The sequence below is a fragment of the Phoca vitulina genome, unplaced genomic scaffold, assembly GCF_004348235.1.
Source record: "Phoca vitulina isolate PV1807 unplaced genomic scaffold, GSC_HSeal_1.0 scaffold2, whole genome shotgun sequence".
Lineage (NCBI taxonomy): Eukaryota > Metazoa > Chordata > Mammalia > Carnivora > Phocidae > Phoca > Phoca vitulina.
In genome coordinates, this window is record NW_022589705.1 from 58944522 (window position 1) to 58964945 (window position 20424).

Consider the following 20424-nt stretch of genomic DNA (forward strand, 5'->3'; position numbering starts at 1 on the left):
TGGCTAGAGCTGTAAGTAAAGCAGAGAAAGGCAGAGAGGCTGGAGAAAGTGGCCTGCTTCAGTCACGTGGGCTGGGGGTGCCCAGAGCTGGGCCTGGGCCAAGCAAGCCTTGGGGTGGGGGGCAGCCAGGCTTGAGGCTTCAGTCTTCATCCTGCAGGCAGTAGGGAGCCCCTGGGAGCAGTAGAGCAGAAAAGGGACACGGTCAAAGCGTGCACCTGAGCTGGCCAGTGAAAACACCCCATCTGTCCTCTCTCCGACGAGGGAGGGACGAGCTGAACCCAGTGCAGAGTCATGCAGCACAGGAGTGACAGAGCCAGGGTCCCACCCCAGACCAGCCTGCCCCAGGGCCTGAGCTCTCTCCTCTGCTCTCAGGTTGAAAGGCCTGAGCAGGATGGGGAATGGCCCAGGCTCCATGCCAAGGAGGCTTCTATCCCGAGCAGACTGGTGCCCGAGGACCAGAATCCTGCCCTGGTTTTCCCAGGCCCCGTGCTTGGCTCGCACTGAGCCCCAGGGACCTGAGGCCACAGATCTGCAAACTTCCCAACCATAAGCATCCATTAGGAGCCATCGGGGATGATGTATCTTTCTGGGTAAAGTGACCCTTGTATTATGACAGCTCCTTGGCAGCCCTGCTACGTTTCAGAGAGAATTAGAAATGCTTTTCTTCCTTAATTCTCCTCTCCCGCTGCTCCTAATCCGATTGACATTGCGGTCTGCAAGAACATGCCTTGACCCTCTTTTGCCAGAAACTGAATTTACATGGAAAGCAGCTGCTGGGGCAGGGAGCTGAGGGTCCGTCGGGAGGCTGGGCGTGCCATCCCCAAGCCTGGGTGCCGGCCCTCTGGCCTGGGAGGGTGGGAAAAGCCTGGGCACTGACTCTCAGCTGCTGTGTAACATGGAACAAGGCTCTCGCCTTCTCTGGGCCGGTTTTGTCCTAGGTAAAATGAGAGTCTGGACAAGTCAATCTTTGGTGCTCTGATAGTCAGGCTTTGGGATTTCCCTGGGAGAGGGGGCCCTCCCCATCCAGGTGCAGGCCTGCCTCATCGCCCCATGTCCCAAGGGCCTCAACCAGCCATGCCCTGTCTCCATCTGGCCTATCTGGGGAGGTGAAGAATTTTGGGGATATGGAGCTCAAGTCTGCCTTTAAGACAGCTGAGGGTTATTGGCCAAAGATTTGCCAGCCAATGACCTCAAGTCCATATATAGATCCGGCGTGCCCACTGTCACATGACCACGCGGGACTCGGCCAGCTGGGGTCACTGGTACCTTCAGCAAGCTCCTTTGTACCTGTCCTCTCCGTACTCCACACAGCAGCCTGGGGTGGGGGGCGGTTGTCGTTGCTCATTACCGGCAGGGCTGAGCCAGAGAGGTTGAGTTACTTGTCCAGTGTCACACAGGGAGTGAGAAGAGATGGGTTGGAATTTGAACCCAGGTCTTCTGTCTCTAGCCCTAGACTGTTTCCACTATGCCTGTGTCAGGAAGAAAGAAGGAGTGGGGGAAAGAGGGGAGGAAGGAAAGACACTTCCTGTGTACCCACTGTATGTTACTTTACCCACATGAGTTCACTGTGGCAGCCACGAGAATGGGCCACACAGTGGCTGCTTGGGGGAGGCCCCAGTTGCTGTACTTGGCCGCCCATCTGGCCCCTGCGCCTCCTGTAGGCTACTCCAGCCAAGAACTGAGTGTGGCAGGCCCTGCGGGGACACTGAGGCAAGACCCCTGCCCAGGAGACACGGGACCCCCTGACTTCCAACACAGCACAGCTCCCTGAGGACTCCTAGTCTAGGATGCTTCCACCAACTTCCTTCCCTCCCTCCTTCACTCTGGGTCAGACTTGTAACTCAGCCCACGGCTCTCCCAGCCTGCCCAGCTCTGGTTTTCTCTCATGCACACACTTCCCCTGTTAAAATCTTTGCCTGTTCACTCTTATGTTAGCGTCGGCCTCTCAGCCCTGAACTAACCCAGTGTATACAACTAGCTCCATTTTACAGATGGGGAAGCTGAGGTGCAGTGAGGTGAAGGGTCTTACTCTGGAGCCACCATCCTTCCTGCCCTGTCCCCTAAACCGAGGGTTGCCGGCGGGCAGGTGGTCTCGCACAGACACCCTCTCTCCCTCTGCTTGCTCCTCAGCTGCACGCAGGCCCTGAGCCCGAGGCCGACGTCCTGACCGAGTGTTTGGCCCTGCAGCAGCTCCATGGGTCCACACAGCTGGCCGCCAGCGACAGGAAGGGGGGCCGCACCCTGGGCCAGGAGCTTCTCCCAGGTATGCGTGCAGGGAGGCAGGGCCAGGGGCACGGCCCTGCAGGAAGACGGCGATGCTCTGTGGGCTCCCAGGGGCCACATGGGCACCCACTCCTCTGGCATACATTCCTTCACCCTCTTCTGTGGCTCCATTGCCCACAGGAGGCCTTCGAGGCCTCACGGGGCCAGGCGCACCCCAACCTTGGCACATCAAACCCAGTTCCCTGAACATCTCGTGCTCCCTCTCATCTCCAAGCCACTGTATACGCCTTGCCGGCCTCCTCACCCCGACCCTTTACTGTGGCGGCTCCTGCACTTCCTTCAGGCCCCACATCAGGGTTCAGGCCCAGGCCTCAAGCTGGAGTCGCGTGTGCCCCACCAGGGCTCCAAACCACAAGAACCAGCTTCAGAGGAGAAAACCGAGGCTCGGAGAGGGTGGGCCACTTGGTCATAATCCTTCCAGCTTCTTAAACTCTGCGGCCCAGACATGGAGCCCCTCGGCCCCTGGGATGCTGCAGGCCCGTCCAGCCGGACACGCAGAGCCTCTGGTCCGACTGAGGTAGCCTGCCTGTCCTCCCTGGCAGCTGCGCGGGTCTCGGGCCCCAGCAGGAAGCCCTCGCTGAGTGGCTGGCGGTGTGGCCTGAGGGGGGATTCCCGCTGACAAGACTGGTGCTCTGCCCTCCACTCCCCCCAAAGAAACCGCAGTACTAGAGCAGAAAGCTCTTCCCACCCTCTGGGATTTCTTGAATTACTCTTAACTATTTTAAACATTTTTTTGTTTTCTAATTTTTAATGCTTTCCCCTCAGTGTTGAAGTAGCAGCAGATTTAAAACTATGTCAAAGCCCTTACCAAACAGCCTCAGGAAGGGAAGGCGTTTATGCTTTCTCTGGGACGCCCTTCACAGGGATCTGTGCTCACAAAGGTCCACCAGGGCAAGGACGCCCCAGGAGGATGGGTCTATGGAGCAGGCATCACACCCTCTTCATGGGCTGCTTCTCACCAGGTCAGAGTTGCTAAAATAGCAGGCAAGAAGAGACCCTAGGGACAAGGGCTGTGTTGAGGATTCCAAGGCCCAGCAGGGAAGAGGCCTGTGACTGATTAGCAGCGGCTGCCCTGGGGCAGAGGGCCCTGCAGCCCCATCATTTTTACCCTGGGAGGACTCAGAATTGGGCAGGAGGAGGACTGACCCAAGGTCATGTGGAGAAGTCAGCAGCAGATCCAGGCTGGAAGTCTGTTCTCGCAGACACGAGGCCAGGGCCTATCCCAGGGAGAAGGGCCAGGCGCACAATAGCCATCTCTTGAGCACCTGAATGGGCTGGTCACTAAACGAACACCCTCTCATTCAGTCCCCATGAGCCCATGCTGCGGATGAGAAGCCGAGTCACTGAGGCAGCCTCAGGGGTGGGAGGGGCGTTAGGGTAACACCACGCCTGTCCAGGCCTGCTCTGACAGCGAGCGAGTGGTGTCTTCCCTGCCTCAAACCTCGGTTTCTCCCCCAGACCTGCTGTGACAACAGATGTGATTGCGACGTGATCGCTTCTATAAACCCAGCGTGGCAGATAATTTTATCCTTATTGTTGTTGTTGCTCGCAGTGAATGAGAAGAGTGTTGACTCACTCCTCTCGTAGTAACGCACGGCCAGCTGTTACCGAATGTGTGCCCTGAGCCGTTCTGGGGACTGTACGTGTACGTGTCAACAGAATCCTCACGGCAGCCTCAGAAAGTACACGCCACTATGCTCTTCCTTTTCCAGATGAGGAAACGGAGTCCTCGAGAGGTTAAGCACCGTTTTGCTGAGGCTCCACAGCCAGTAAATGGCAGAGGCCAGACTTGAACCTGGGCTGTGTGGGCACAGGCCGTGCCCTTAACCCCATAGTCCGCCGCCTCCCTGCCCTTGGTGCTGCACCTCAGCATCCTGGCACCTGCTGTGTACCTGGCCCCGTGCTGGTCCCTGTCCTCAGGCTGCTTCCAGCACCGCGGGGAGACCAGGACCAGCCAGGCAGACCCAGAAGTTCTGGACCTCTCTGCGCGTCAGCTGGCCACACGGCAAATGCCTGAGGCGCAGTTAGGAACAGATGTTAGGGCCAGAAGTCAAGCACTCGTGGCTGATGATTCATGACGCTGATTTATAGCCTCCAATGTGCATTCTGGGGAGAGGCCAGCAGGCTCCACGGCGTCCCCCCCCGCCACCCCTCATGACACAGTGACATCCTCATTGCCATCGCTGTCTGTCCACATGCTCAGCACGCCTAGCCCACCCTGCGTCTGTCTGCACGGGGCTGGACAAGGGAAGGTGGGCAAAGGCAGGGGAAAACGGGGCAGATTCAAGGAGTGTTAGGACAGAGGAGTCCAGAACAGAGGGGTGAGGAGAGAGAGGAGCTCGCCAGGGTGACATCAGATTTTTGTTGTCTAACAATAGGAAAGTCCCAAGAGCTTGTCTCTCATCAGGAAGGCCCAGCTCTCTTCACAGGAAACCCTCAGGAGCTTAGCTGGCAGGCTCCTTTAGCAGACCCAGGGTAATATGATGGGCAGTGGGGATATAGAAGCACGAGGTCAGCAAGGCTGAGGGAGAGAGAGCAGAATTTATCAGGATTCTAGGCCTTCCTAGCTGTCAGGCCCCCAAATTGGTTCAAGATGGCAGGTGAAGAGGTGCTCAGGAGAGTGGTGAGTGGAGCAAAGCATGAGCAGCACTGAGCCAGGCTCTATCCCCAGAAGTCCCCTCCGGTGCCTTCCTGACCAAGCTGGGGAGGGATGGTGGTGAGGGACGTGGTGGATGGATGGTTGGGGCTGCCCGTGGGAGCAGAGGTTCCCAAGATGGGAAGGGAAAGGACTGGAGCTGAGAGGCAGAGGGCCCCCAAGAGCCCATTCAGAGCCCCGGGGTCTCACAGCCAGCCCACAGTGAAGCCTGGGCCATAGGCCCCTACATGGACGATTTTGGACATAGCCTGAGCTGGAGCTCCAGGTCAGTTCCTGGGCCTGGCTTTAAATGGACTTTCTTTTGGTATCACTTGGGAGGCTTGATTCACTGCAGTTGAGGCTTGGAACTTGCCATCCCTGCCCTGGCCCTACTCAGTTCCTGGTAGTAGCCTCCTGAATTGCAGGCCTGGACGAAAGGGGGCAACCTGGGATGGGCTAGCCTTGGAACCCCAGCCACCGGAGAATGTCAAAGTTCCTTCTTGACTCCATCCATGAAAAGAGTGTGCTGTGTGCTCAGGTGGTCCTCATGGTAAAGAGCATTGGGTCTGAACCCACAATGACCGGGGTGCTGTGCAAACTGTAGCAGCTGACCCAGTTCCCACCACCATCTGTCCCCTCTGTCCACGGCTGGCTGTGGTCCCCAGGTCTGCAGAGTCGTCCCGGGCCGTCAACTGGATGACTTAATTTCCAAGAAAATTATGGCAATTTCTATTAAAATTCAAATAAATGTGGCCAGATTTTAAAAGGGGAACAAAATTGGCCCCATTTTTTTCAGATAAAATGGAGAAAAACTTGCCACCCCTGCTGTGTCCCTCTCAGGCTCTAGTCCCAGAGTTGGGGTCCATTCTCCCCTCTAATTGGGGTTCCTTGGTGAAGGCATTGGGAAGCACTGGCCTCAGTAGCTGCTCCCAGACCCTCAATTAGGCCCCTGGATCAACATCTGACTATGACCTAATGTCCCCCATTTGATTCATCCCCCACCTGTCTTCTTAACAAGGGTCAGACCCTTGGGAGTAAAAGTGATCGAAGGTGGTATCACCCTGCAGGCGTCTTCTAGAGGTTTAGAATCGTAGATGAGAGTATGGCTGCCTCCACTCCTCCGTCGGGACCCTTGTGTCATATATAGCCTATACAACTGTCTGTGGCATCCCTTCTCATAGGTCTTCTGGGCCAGCCTGCCATCCAGCTAGCACAATCATCCTGTCTTTGGGACCCCTCACAGTGGACATCCAGGCTGTGCTTGCACGTCTCTGGGGGCGGGTAGTTCATTTCCACCAAAGGCAGCCCATTACCCTACAGCAGCTCTGCGTGTGAGAAGTACGGCTAAGCCCTGAGCCTCTCTCAAGCTGCTCTCCATTCCAGGATCCCTGTCTGCTTCTGGGGCTACTCGGAACAGCTTGAGGCAGCATGAGACTCGGCATGAGACTTGAGGCAGCGTGCTCCATACAACCCCCCACCCTAAAAAAATGCGCGCGCACACACACACACACACACACACACACACCCGGCCTGACCAGCTGATGCCTCTGACAGGCCCTTGTCAGTCCACCTCTGCTTTCAGGATAGCCTCAGCCCCCACAGCCCTGCAGCCAGGGCATGAGCAGCGGAGCGGGGCCATCCTCCCCTCGTTTGGGCCCTGACCTCCTGTTAATACGACCCCACTGGTTTTCCTCCATGTGTGTGTCTTTCTGCCAGTAGGCACACAGCTCCTGGGTTGTTCACAACCACCTCTAGGGCGTGGCCCAAGCCCAGTGGTATTTGTTTGCTTCCCTGCAGGCGTGTATCCTGGCTCCATCACCCCCCATAACGGGCTCGCATCGGGCATCCTGCCCCCCATGCACGAGGTCCCTTCCAGGCACCACCCCCTGGACGCCAGCACCAGTTCCCACCACCATCTGTCCCCTCTGCCCACGGCTGAGAGCACCAGGGACGGGTACGTACAGCAGGCTGGTCCTCCGGGACAGCGAGCAGGCAGGTGAGGGCAGGCGTCCTGCGCAATTCGCGGTTGTTACTGATAATGCAGACAGTGGGCATTTATGCAGCGCTTGCTGTGTACCGTACCCCGTACCGAACACCTCCCGTGCACAGTTTCGTTGGCACCTCGCAGCCACACACCAGGTAGAGGGTGTTGGCACCTGGACTTGCTGACGCCTCGCCTCGTGTCCTCCTCCCCCGTGAGGGCGGCCGAGGAAGGCGCTGTGCCCCGTCCCGCACCCCGGACTGCCATGCCAGGCGCCCTCGGGGGCCTCGCTCTGGCTTCTCTTTGGCTCACACTGTGTGTTTGGTGAGCAGACTGCCCACTGCCCACTCCAGGGGTGCTCATCTGGCCCTCACCCCCACTTCTGGCCGCGGCAGCTGTGGTCACTGCCCTGCCTTCGGGGACTGTCCGGGGGCCCCTCGTGCAGGATCACTGCAAGCAGGAGTGGTCTCTTCCTGTATTCAATGTGGTTCCCATTGTGGCCACTTAATTGGCTGGAAATGGTAAATGTGCTAATTGCTGGCCCCTGGTGCTGCCAAAGTCTGTTTTCCTTGCAAATGGGCAGAGGGTGGTCACATAGCCCCACCGTCTGCCCTCCCCGCCACTTTCACTTCTCGCTAGCAGGACTTGATCAAACTTGTCCCCCAAGGCCTGGCCTCAGTACCTTCCACCTCCTCTGCCCTTCCTCCCCAAGGCCACAGCCTTAGCCTTGGCATCGGCCTGCCTGTGCCTGGGGCCAGCCTGGCTTCATCACCAAATCTGTTGTCCAGGGCTCCTAACCAGGCTCCTGCCACTCACTCATCCGTTCATTCAGCGTCCAGTTATTGAGCCCTTGGTGTGGGCCGGCCCTGGACCCCGTGCTGGAGCCACCGATGACCCCAGCCCTGGAGAAGCTAACCATGAGGAGGGGACATAGACCTGCAGGGATTGACGTTGCAGGACAAGGGCTCTGAGGGAAGAAGCAGAAGGGGCTGTGGGCGCCCAGAGGAGAACCCAGCGTGGTGGGGGACAATGCAGGGAAGGCTTCCTGGAGGTGATGCTAGGCCGGGCCTCCACAGTTAAGTAGCAGTTAACTGAGTGGAGGAATAGGAGCAGTGAGTAGGCGTGGTGAGAGCTTGGCGTGTTCTGGGGAACATGCACCTTCCTTTGAGGTGACAAGCTCAGGAGGGAGGTCGCCGGGGCCAGATCACCCGGCCTGTGGCGGGACTATATCCGAAGGGTGCCAAGCGGTGATGTGGTCGGTTTGGGGAGGACGGCGTGGCTCACAGCGTGGGGCTGGTTGCTAGGGGCAGCATCGAATGTGTGTGGGTGGTGGCCTGAGCCAGGGCTGATGGGTGGGGAGGAGAACCACAGGGAGGCATTAGTGACAGAGAATCAGTGGGCCTCGAGGAAACGCTGGCTGGGCGGGGAGAGGAGGAGCCACCCGGGATGAGCCCCCGGGGAGGCAGAAGTGCTGTTCATGGAGAAGGGGAAGACTGTGGTGAGTGGGTGGAGAGCCACGAAGAGGCAGCCTGATGGGGTGCAAAAGGGGACCCAGAGAACCAGGCCTCCGTGAGCCTCAGTTTCCTCCTCTGTAAAATGGGTATTAAGATATCCTCGTCTAGGAAGGTGGTGAGGGTCAGCCATGCCTGACATGCACGTGCCTGGCACTGTACGTGTCATCTGGTGCAGGTTCCACGGACATCGAGCCCCTGGACCCCATCCACCCACCCACCGGCTCAAGCCACCTGCTCACCCACCAGCCAGCCCCAAAATATCTCCAACCAAACTAAAATAAACCACCGAGGCCTTTCCCCGCTCAGGCCTGTGCACTCTGCTCCACCTCATTCATCACCTGCCTGCCTCCTGCGTAAGTGCCCGTCAGGAATTCCTGCAGCGAGAGGCAGAGTGCTGACAAGCCCAGGACGGCCCAGCCCGCCGTCCAACCGCCCGTGTCTGTGGGAGCGAGGGCTCAAGTCCTCCCAACCGGCCAGGCGCCCGGGCTCCGTCGGCTGGGCTGCGGGAGAGGAGAGCCCTCAAGCCTGACATCAGTCCCAGGCCCAGCCTGAATGGGTTTTTTTTTTTTTCAGCCCCTCAGAAGAGAGGCAAGGCAGGGGGGGAAGGCCTTCAGCCTCCCCTTCCTGCCAAAGTCAACAGGGAAGGCCGCTCGCGGCTCCCCGGTGGTTTGCTGGGACGTTTAAATAGCTTGACAGAATTATCTGATTCACTCAAAAATATGCTAAGAGGGCCCGACTTCATGACCAAATTTATTTACCCTGGCTCAGGGAAGACGCTGAAAGGGCGGTTTTTTTCCCTAGCCCCATACGAGGTATGAAGCCCTCAGTGTGCCAAGCCAGTGAGGTTTTATATTAATTTTTATAGGTTCCAATTGAAGCAAAAATATTTGATTTAGGAATCATTTGCATGACTCAGAAGAGGAGCTCCAGATGCTCTTTTTTCCTTTTAAAGAGTTCAGGTAGAGCAGCGTAACCTCAGCCTTCATGTCTGCTGCGGAGAGAGTCGTGTTCTGTTTAATTTCACTGGCTGTGAAGGTGGCAAATGTGAATTTATGGCAGGTTTGAGACAGGAAAAACAAACTTTGAGAATGCATGTTTTTTTTCCCCCCCTTCAGATCTGGTTCTCCTTAATTCTGCAGAGTTAATCTCTGGGTTTTGTAGCTGAGCGTTTCAGAAACCCGTGTGTTAGTATTTATCAGCTGTTTGCTGTGTGCCAAGCGCAGGGCTGAGCACGGAGCCCCCGAGAGGGGAGGCCTGGCCCTCCTGCAGGAGCTCCCAGGGGAGGGCACCGACCGGAAGTCGGGGAAGAGCGGCGTGGGTGCCGGCGTGGGGCGGGCCTGAAGGAGGAGGAGCCACCCTTCTGGCCACCACAGCCCAGCTCTGCCAGAGAGGTGGCTGTGAGGACACATGGCTTATGCACAGCCACACACCCCCCCCAATTTGACGGCCCTGTGAGAGAAGCCTAAAAGTAGTCCTGAGGATGATAACGAGAAGTCGTGGAGCCTTGATGAGGATTCAGTTCACTAACTTGAGGCTGCGGGTGCGAGATGTTGGGCTGGGGCCAGGGGCCCAGCACAGAGACCCCCCGTGTCTGCTTGCAGCGCACTCACAGTGGTGGGGTTCCAGACATTGAATGATGGCAGTGCAGCAGAGGGTGTCCAGGTTGGAGGGAGCAGATGGGGGGACCCAGCAGAGCTACAGACGTAGGGCCCACTGGCCTCTCCCCAAATCTTCCTCTGTTCCAGGATAGTCTTGCTTCCCTCAGAGAAAGGCACTGATCTGTCCCCTTAACGCATCATGTTTTGGAGGGTAGGCAAGGGTAGTATTCCTGGCCTGAAAAGATCACTTTAGCTGTGACATTGAATTTGTAGTGTATTTTAATGTGGATGGTCCACCAGACCCACAAAGGCAAATAAGAGAGTAGACACTCTGAGTTCCCCCTGCCTCTTTCTGCAATGCACATAGGGCTTTACAAGCAATGAGCCTTCAGCCTGGTCCCCAGAGCCCCCAAGTCCATCTGACCCCAGGGCCAGGTTTGTTCCTGTGAGCAGACCCCAGAGGCGTTTGTGGCAGCATGAGGAAGGAACCTGGGCTGCAGTGACGTGCAGTCCAGTTAGATGACCCGCATGGGCTCAGCTGCGTTCAGGGTGACTGCACAGCTCTCAGCTGCTGCAGCCTCATTCCAGATTGTGAGCTTCCAGGACACAGTCTCAGGCCTGCCCCACCTCAGGCTCTGTATGAAGGGAGGTGGTGAGCCCCCCCATCATAGGATGTATGCAAGTGCAGGGATGGAGACAGAAGGTCTCTGAGAGCACACTGTGCAGGGGAAGAAAGCCCAACTTAGACATCAGAACTATCTGCTAGTTTTCTTTCTCTGCATCTTTATAATAACGATGACGACTCACGGAGTGGCTAAGAATACATCTGACATCATATTGGGTGCTCTGTCCACTTTGATTTATTTAATTTTACCCTCATCCTAACCTGTGAGGTCAGTGCTGTGTGGCCAGGACTAACTTGGCGAGCCACATCTCTGAACCTTGGTGTTTTGCTCTGTGAGGCAGAAACAAGGACTTCTCTTACGGGCCTGAGATGAGGCGGGGCTCAGCAGGCGCTGACTGTTAGTGCTCTGCTCCGGAGCTGCCCGGGGGTCAGCACAGCTCTTCCTGGGCTTGTCCTCCAGGTGGCCAGAGCGCAAGCGCAGACTGAGAGCAGCACGATCCAGTGGGGAGGCGGGGGGGGGGGGGGGGGGGGCTGGTACTTCGCCCAGGTCACAAGAGTCCCAGTGTACCAGCTGGAGAACACAGCAACCCTGGGAGCAATGCAGGGCTCAGAGACATTAAGCATCTTGCCCGAAGCCACACAGCCAGTGAGAGCAGATGGGGTTTAAAACACGGTTCTGTCGACTCCAAAGGTGATGCTGATAACCAGTGTGCCTTGCCGATTGCCAGTCCTAAATACCAGATAGAAGCTCTTCTTTACTGATTCCTTTGGACTCTCAAGCTTAGAGGACTTTCAAATTTAATTCCAGTTTGAACATAATCTGTAGTAAAAGCTTCCTCTTCTAACTGCACTGTCTTAAGTAAGAGCAGATCAGGTAGTGAGCTCAGCGTGGCCGGAGGGAAGCAAGCAGCAGCAGCCATGCCTCTGGCCCCCACGGTCCCCAGAGCCTATCCTGCTGATGACTGTCTCTGTTCTCTCCAGGTTGGGACCCGGCCTCCTCTCCCCTATGGTCAGCCCACTGAAGGGGCTCGGGCCACCACCGCTGCCACCATCCTCTCAGAGCCATTCTCCGGGGGGCCAGCCCTTCCCCACACTCCCCAGCAAGCCACCCTACCCGCCTTTCCAGAGCCCTCCACCCCCACCTCTGCCCAGTCCACAAGGTAGGCTCTGGCCGGGGGCCTCTCTCCATAGACACCCACTGACTCCTGCTCGGGGTGCCCGAGGGGAACGGGGCACTGACCTGGGGGAGACAGTGGGTCGTCAGAATGAGGGAGGGCACTGAGGGCCACCGTGGGAGAAGCCAGGAGTCAAGTGACCCAACACGCCTCGTCGGGGGCACTTCCTGGAGGAAATTCCACCGGAGGGGTGAGGAAGAGTTTGTCCCATTGACAAGGCATTGAAGGGAACAGCATTGGTGCTGGCAGGGGGTGGGAACGGCGTGCCGCTTGGAGGGAGGTGAGTGAGCAGGCATCTCCGGAGGTGGGGATGGAGGACCGACAGTCCCTTTCCTCAGAGCACTGCATCAGCCACCGATGACTCAAGTCAGGTGCCGCCACATGAGGCTACCTTACCTCCCCTCCCCCCGTGGCAGGCAGAGAGCTGGGAAAGGGGCCCGGGACCCCTGGCACCTTCTCCCCCTGGAACCCTCTTCTCTCCCTCACACCCAGCATGGCCGGACAGGACGATGTGGGAGGCTGAACAGCGCAGCAGGGACGGTCCCCTCTTGGCCCCCGGCTCTCTTCCTTTGCTAATGCAGCCCCTGTTGCCTCCCTCTGCAGGGTACCAGGGCACTTTCCACTCCATCCAGAATTGCTTCCCCTATGGCGACTGCTACCGGACGGCTGAGCCCGCAGCCGGTGGGGACGGCCTGGCCGGGGAAGCCCACGGTTTCAACCCCCTGCGGCCCAATGGCTACCACGGCCTCAGCGCACCTTTACCTGCCACCGGTAAGCTCCCCCTGTATGGCTCCCTTCCCTGACCACCTACCACGGCCCAACCCTGTGCTGGGTGCTTATGCACATTGTCCTGAAGCCCTGGGACGGCCCAAAGAGGTAGAGTGATCGCCACTTGACAGAAGGAGAAATTGAGGCTCCCAGAGGTCCCAGGACCCCACAGAATTGGCACTGACATCCCGCCTGCCTCCAATGTCAGCGTTCCTGCCACATCGTCACACGGCTGATACGTGTGTGCTCTCTGGCAGGTTTCTGAAGACAGAGAAGAATCAGACTTGAGAGCTTGCAGTCTAGTTGATGTTCCGTTTTAACTATTTACTGAGCACCTACTGCGTGCCAGGCACCGTTGTAGGCCGTGGGGATACAGCAGGGAAAGAGACAAACACTCTATTCAGCAGATAAAATGAGACCAGAGTGGCCACACTAGTAGGAAAGGACGGAGCCTAGACATTGTGCTTGTCCCTTGTGCTGCATCCGTGTCCCCTCCAGGGCCCTGGGCCTTCCACAAGTAATGCCCCTGCCACGGGGGAGAAAGGCAGTGACAGGCCAGCGTGGAAGGGCTCAGACCAGCAAAGGCTGGTGCTGATCAGAGCAGGGGCATCAGAGGGTTGGGGCCAGACCCTCCCGGAGTAACTCAAGCCACAGCCCACCCCAAGTCAGCCTCCAGGCCCGCATCCAGGGGAAGCTACGAGACCTGGGGCAGGGTGGGGGCCCAGACAAAGGAGAGCCTGAGACCCTGTGCCAGAGGCCCCTTGGGCGGCTCTGGGGGTGTGCAGCTGGGGGTAGAAGATTAAGGACATAGGGACAGCCACGAGGCCACAGATGATGAGATGTGGAAACCCGGGGGTCTGTCTGCACGTGGTCCGTGGGTTCCTGCTCGCACACATGCTCTCACGTCTGTGTAGGTGTCCTTTCTTCACACGTTTGGGGCGCACGTGTGTGGTGCCCGTGTGTGTCCTAGGGCCCGCACAAGTGGGCTCCGAGCAGTGCGAGCCCCCCTGAGTGTTTAAAGAGCTCGCAGGGCACAGGTGCTCATGTCTCACACGTGTGCAGACAGCACGCTTGGGCCGAAGTTCATGCCCTGTGTACACACGCGCGTGCTCCCCAGCCCCGTATTCCCACCTGCACGCACCCTGGTTGCCGCGAGCCCATCCCACGACTCCTGTCTGTGTGCACAGACTGCGTTCGAGCGTGCTGTGTGTCTGCGGGTGGCGGCGGGTCACATCCGTGCGTCATCGGCAGACGTGTACCCCATCCCAGGGTGCGTGCGGGCGGGGGGCGTGTTTCCTGTTTGCACACACGCGGGTTGGTGTGTGATGAGGACTGGCCAGCCATTCCCAGCACTGCTGGCTCTCCCCCACCTCATCCTCCCCCTGCTCCATCCGGCGCATGGCGGGATTTCTGGGTTTAGCGGCAGGAATAAGTAACTCGGACGGGCAAGAGGCAGCTTCCATGCCCCCACACCAGTGTAGTGGATTCTTCTGGCCCCCTTCCTCCCCTGCTATCTGGGTGGCAGCCCAGCATTCAGGGCCCATTCCAGGACCCGCGAAGCTGCCTACACCTCCTGCCAAGCTGAGCATAGACAGGCAGGATTGATCCAAACTAACAGGGTGGGGCTGTGGGGCCTCAGGAGTAGTTCGGCTTAATCCCACTGCACAGATGGAAAGACTGAGGCCTGCCTATTTTAGGCTACAGAAATTTGTGACAGCAGCTCAGGGACAGAGCCCTTAGGGCAGGGACTGGATAAGTCCCTCCAGGTTGAAGGCCTTTGAGCAGTGACCCCACACAGAGACAGCACGTCCAGTGGAAGAACCAGGTGTCTCGGGGCCAGATGGATCTGGGTTCAAATCCCAGTTCCCTCACCTACAAGCAAGTGACCTTGGGCAAGTGTGGCCCCTCTCAGCCTGCCTTCTCAGCTATAAAATGGGATAATGACTCCCACCTCACAGGACTGTTGAGAAGCTTAAGTGAGATGGCTTCAAGAACCCTCAGTAAGAGCCCAGTGAGTGCTCATCTCCTTCTCTGGGTTTCTTGTGTCTGGTTGGGTGAAGGAACCTGAAAGGGTGGGGATGGGCTGGGTTCCCTCTGCCAGGAGGGGACCAGCCCCGGAGGGCAAGAACTGTGATAGCCCACCCCTCCCTTCCTCACATTCTGCCCTACAGTCCAGCACTGGACGACGGACTGCCCCAAGGCCGCCGTCTGTCTGTCCAGCTGCCCTGGGCCCCTTGGGGGGAGTGCAAGGCCTAGAGCGCCTCCTCCCACCCACTGGCTCCCCTGTCTGGAAGAGCAGAGGCTCAGGGCCCGGCCGAAGGGACAACCATGAGAAGGGACCCTGGGCAGGAGGATGGGGTCAGGGGGCTGGGAAAAGATGATGAGGCAGAGCCCCTGCGTTCTCCAGCCCGAACCCTGTTCCCCACCGTACCCACAGGCTACGAGGCCCTGGCCGAAGCCCCCTGCCCCACGGCGCTGCCACCACAACCACCCGAAGACATGGTGTCCAGTGGCCCCGAGGACTGCAGCTTCTTCCCCAACGGGCCCTTTGACCACTGCCTGAGTCACATCCCGTCCATCTACACGGACACCTGAAGGAAGGCCCCGGCCGCACCTGCCCCCCCCCACCGCAGACACTACCTTGCCCGCTAGCCGTCCGTCCCCGCCCTCCGTGCACCCAGCCTGAGCCACCAGGCCGCAGCTCCCCACAGACTCGGGGTGGCCTGCGCTGGCCAGGGACGATCCCCTGAGCCCGAGCTGGCTGCTCGGACATGCCCGTCAGGATCCGTGACCTGCGACGTTCCCCTGACTGTGTTTTCCTTTTCTCTCCCCAATGGTTTTGAAATCACAGACCTCGTGTATATAAAATGTACAGAACTTGTTTTCCATTCCCCTTCCAGTTTTATATTGTGGGTTTTTACAAGAAAAACATTAAAAACTGGAAACGAGACGTGGGGGCCTGGTTCTGCCCGCGAGCCGGTGTCGAGACCAGCGGCACGGTGGAGGGGTGTGTAAGGGAGCCGGGGCGGGCGGCTGGGAGGCGCGGGGAGGGGGGCCCGCTGCACACGGCCCGCACCGCCTGCTGGTCCCAGACCGCGGCGCAAGGCAGGTGAGCCGACCAAGGCTAGGGCTCACACTGGAAGCCAGATCGCCTGGCCTAGACCGTTGCTCTCTGCACCGACTTCTCAGCTGGTAGAAGAACAGGCTTCCAGGCTGGCGCTGGCTTCGGGTCAACAGGGAAGGCCGTGGGGCGGCAGGGCAGGCCTTTTGGAGACAGAGCCCAAACAGCCTCCTGAAGGCGGGGGTCAGGCTACGGACAGCGTCCCTGGGCCACAGATCCCCACCCCACCCCAAGCCGTCTGGGAGGGGAGAAGGAAACCAGTTCTAAGGGCACCAAGGCTCCATCAGGGTTGCTGTCCTCCCCTGCCTGGCTCCCTCCCCATCATCCAGGCCTGGGCAGATGGCCTGGACAGTGTCCTGCATCTCACCACATCACCCTGAAGGTCACTTGGTTAAAAAAAAAAAACGTCCTCCAGGAAGATTCCTACTTCAGCATTGCCGAAGTGAAATGCAATAAGGGAAGTCACGTGTACTGCAGACCTACTGTGTGCCGGGCTCTCCTCGGGCGGCTCTGTGTCGAGCCTCTGGTCCCCCTTTAGGTGAGGCAGAGCAGTCACGATTCAAACCCAGCTCAAAGGAACGCCTCTTTGTCCCACATGGCTGGGGCAGGGAGGCAAAGCAAGATGGAAAGATCTAGTCAATCCCTTCTTCTTTTTTTTTAATGGTTTATTTATTTTAGAGAGCACAGGGTTGGGGAGGGGCAGAGAGAGTCTTAGACTCCGCGCCGTGCGTGGAGCCTGACTCAGGACTTGATCCCACAACCCCAAGATCACGACCTGAGCCAAAACCAAGAGTCGACGCTTAACCAACTACACCACCCAGGCACCCCCCAATCCCTTCTTTATAGAGAGGTTCGGGGTTCAGAGAAGCCACCCAGCCAAGGGGTAACAGAACTAAGGCTGCCACCCGTGTACGTGCCCGGTCTCTCCCTGCAACCTAGGGAGGCCATGCATGCTGCTCTGTGTCCAGGGCCGACCTGTCGGGACTGTGCCTGGGTTCCCTTCCCTCTGGCTCCCAGCTGGCTCCAGCCAGTGAGGAGCCCCGCATGGGAAGGGAGGAGGAGAGCAAGGGTCCCTGGGCGGGCTCTGTCCTCACTCAAGAGCCCAGCTCCAGCCACGTGGGCCCCCCCACACTGTGGCGGTCACGGCAGGGCCCCCTGTCCTCCCTCTTCAGGCATGGGCTAGGGGCTGGAGCTGCCCCCACTCAGGAAAGTCTGTCCCTCGTTTGCCTGCCACCCGTCCACTCTGTTGTACATAACTAACTAACTCTTTCCTTCAACCCTCCTCACCTGCCCCGGTCAGACGCCCATCTGCTTCCTGCCGGAGCCTGACAGTGACCCCATTTTACAGATGCAGAGACTGAGGGACCAGGAAAGCACAGCCAGCGGGTGGTAGAGCAGGGATTCAAACCTGGGGATGGGGCTCCAGAGCACACGCTCTCACCCACTGCACTTCCAGCCCTTAAGGACTCGGGGCAACCTGGCTCCCACCTCCTGCTCTCAGAGCAGGCCCCGTCCAGGCCCCCAGCAGGGAGATTCCAACCGAATGCCACACAGCACGTGGGCAGCTGGGATGAGGACCCAGGGCTCCTGACTCCCAGGCGCCCCGATCCCGTAGTCCCATCCTCCACTGGTTTTATGGAACTAATTAGGTCGTGGCAAAATTCCTTTAAAAGAGATGCTCAGGAATCAATACTGCATGTCATTGTAAGCACTTAATCCGCTCCAGATAAGCAGAATTAAGCCGTACAATGAGGACATATTTCTATTAATAATGAAAGGGCTGAGCCGTGAGCAGGAGAACACACAGGGAGCTGGCAGTTGGATCCCATTTAGTTTCTGAGAGACAGAGAGAGGGAGAAAGGGGGACAAAGGCAAAGAGAAACAAAAGAGAAAGAGAAAAGACAGGCGAGTGAGCTGGAGACAAAGACCCGGCACACAGTAGGGACTCAGTCATAGCAGCTTTCATCCTGACCCTGAGCTGTAAATGTGACTGCCCCCTTCCCTTGCTGGGGTCTCCTCTGAGCCTCTGCTCCTCCTCTTGGCACCAGGAGGCCTCCCGCCCAGACGCCCGCAGGTCTCCATCCTAGTCTAGCGAACACAGCAGCAGGTGGGCCTCTGCAGCAGGACCCGCCAAGAGACTGGACCCAAGCTCCCTTCCCGGCCATGCTTTCTAGCAAACACAGAACCGCGGCCCCTCTTGGGCTCCGACCGAGTGCCCGGGCTGCAGCCAGGACTGTGCTGCCATCACAGGGCGGGGTGCTCACTGCCCCCCTCACAAAGGGGCTTCGGGTCAGGTGGAAATGGTTAGGATCTCGTACCTGGAGAGGCCCTGGGGGATGGACCGCCGCTTGGGGCCCCGCAGGGTCTGTAGGGCAGTGCAGCTGAGTCTGCCCAGGAGCCCCCAGAGGGGGACCCAGGGTACAGGCATGGTGCCCAGGCCTGCCAGGTGACTGCACTGCCCTTCCAGCCCAGCCATGCTGGGGGGCCCCTGCTGCCCTGCCCTTTGTCCAGTCCAGGCTGAGACTGACCTGTCCCCCACCCTGCCTTATCCCTATCTCCGTCAGGGCCCCTGTGTCTTCTGTCTCTTCCTGGGCCTCTGTGTTCTGTCCCCTGTCCGTGTCTTCTGTCTCTCCCTGTCCCCCGTCTTCCATCCATCCCCCTGTCCCTCTGTATCCCATTGTTCCCTGACCCTCTCTGCTGTCCCTCACTGCTCCCCCTGGTCCCCCGGCAGCTCTCTGCCCCTCCATCCTCCGTCTCCCCATCTCTGCTGAGCCCTTTTGTCCCCCCATTTCTCTCCTTCCCCCCTTCCTCTGCCCCTCCCAGTTCACTCCCTGTGTCTCTTTTTCTTCTGTGTCTTTCCCCTGCCCTCTTTAAACTGCAAGTCTTTCTTCTGTGCCCAATTCTCCCTGCCTTGCCCCCTCCTCAGTGACTCTCGCTTCACTGTCTGTGGCCTAAGGCAACATAGGGCTCTAGTGGCTAGGGGGAGAGGACCCAAAAAGGGCGTCCCAGAAGAGTGCTAGTGGGACAGGCCCTTGGGGCAGGGGCCTCTGGTCACTCACTCCCCTCCTCGGCCACCTACAAGGGGTCTCTGGGGAGAGTGGGTATCAGGACCTCCCCTTCTGCCCTCATGGCCAGGCCCAGGGTCCCTTGATGCTGGGCACAGGGATTCCCCATCCCTGGATCTGCCTGGACTCCCTCGGACTCCAGAGTCTCTGTTGCCGCTGGCCCTTGGGTCCCCCATGACTCAGGCCACCAGAACTAAGAGGCCCACTGAGGCCACTGGTTCCGCCCCCTCTCCATGGATGGAGGATCCCAGGGCACATGGAGAACGGGGCACCAAGCAAGGGGGGAGCCGGGGGTGCCATGCCCGCTTTATCCCTCGGGACGCCCCTCTGCCCACTGCTGTGAAGGGAGCGGGCGAGGCTCCCCCTGGAAGCTCGGGAGGCAGGTCCTGCTCTGCCCTCCGCACAGCTGACTGCCCGGCCCCTGGAGCACACAGCAGGCGCTCAGTACTTGTTTGCTGAATACATCCGAGGGGCATGAGAGCCAGAAGCGAAGGACCCGGGCCCCGTCTGCACAGAACCTCATGCAGATGGGGGCTGCAACACGCATTTGTGAGCTCACTGCCCCGTCCAACCCCTCGTTTTCCAAATGAGAAGACCGGTCCCAAGAGTGTGACGCGTCCAAAGTTTACGGAGCAGGTCAGTGGCCAGCAGTGGAGAACCCAGGCCTCCGGTCCCCAGCCTGCCCCCTGCCCAGCCCATCCTGTCTGCCCACCTGAACACCAACGGCATCCCATGCCTTCCGGCTCTGCCGGGACCGACGTTGTTAGGGCACTCTGCGAGGTTAAGTGTCATTAGCCCATTTTGCAGAGTGAAGAACTGAGCCCAAGAGAGTGAGGGCAGAGCTGGAAGTCCAGAGCCGGTCTGTGGCACCAGCGCTGGGCCGCCCGCCCCTGCCGACTTGGGTCCCGGGGAGCCGCCCGAGGAGATTCGGTGCCCTCCCTTCTCCGCCAGCCGGAGGGAACCCTTAGGCTCTTACAAGTCCTGATTTATATACTCGCCTGGGCCGGCAGCCCTGCCAGGGATTTATAGGTTTCTAAGTAATCGTGTCTTTGGAGGGAAATGCAAACGGGGCGTGAACCAGGGAGGAAAGGCTACAGCCAAAACTGACAGAGCCAAAGCTCTTCAGTTTATTCCCAGGGGCCCCAGGGCCCGTGGTGTAATGGGCCCTGCAGAAGGCCCGCCAGGGGCCAGTGAGGCATCGGGCCCCCAGGAAGCCGCGTGCCAGGCCTTTCCACCAAGGAGATGTGCCCTGTGTCTGCAGGAGGGTGGGGCTGCTGCCTGAGCTCCCGCGGGGCCGGGGAGCAGGGGGCGCGGTGCTGGGTTTGGTCAGAGCAAAGAACGGGGGCCGCCGGGTTTCAGGGTCACTTGGAGGAGGTGGGAGTGTGGAGGGGATGGAAACAGGTTTTGCCTCAAGTTGAAAATGTTGAAGCTGGAGGATGGGCCCATTATCCTATTCTCTGGGGCTGGTTATAACATCCTCTATACTTTCATGTGTATGTGACATTTTCCAGAAAAAAAAACTGACCCAGTCCCAGCGTGGCCAGGGCGGGATTTCCTTGCTTCCCAGGCAGCCTAGATGGGTACGAGAGGCAAATTCAGACTAGGGCCCTGGAGGGGGGTCTAGGGCCCAAATTCGTCCTTACTGTAGGCCTGTCTTGT

At 58.8% G+C, this 20424-nt stretch overlaps 1 protein-coding gene across 1 annotated transcript in view; it reads left to right on the forward strand.

Moving 5' to 3' along the window:
- The window catches only part of GLIS1 (GLIS family zinc finger 1), an 86916-nt gene extending 71742 nt beyond the window's left edge, over positions 1-15174 (forward strand). Inside the window, exons 5-9 of the mRNA XM_032428629.1 lie at positions 2131-2263; positions 6716-6872; positions 11618-11796; positions 12415-12582; positions 15017-15174. Coding sequence (XP_032284520.1) covers positions 2131-2263; positions 6716-6872; positions 11618-11796; positions 12415-12582; positions 15017-15174 — 795 coding nt within the window. The remainder of the gene's footprint in view (positions 1-2130; positions 2264-6715; positions 6873-11617; positions 11797-12414; positions 12583-15016) is intronic.
- Positions 15175-20424: the final 5250 nt, after the last annotated feature.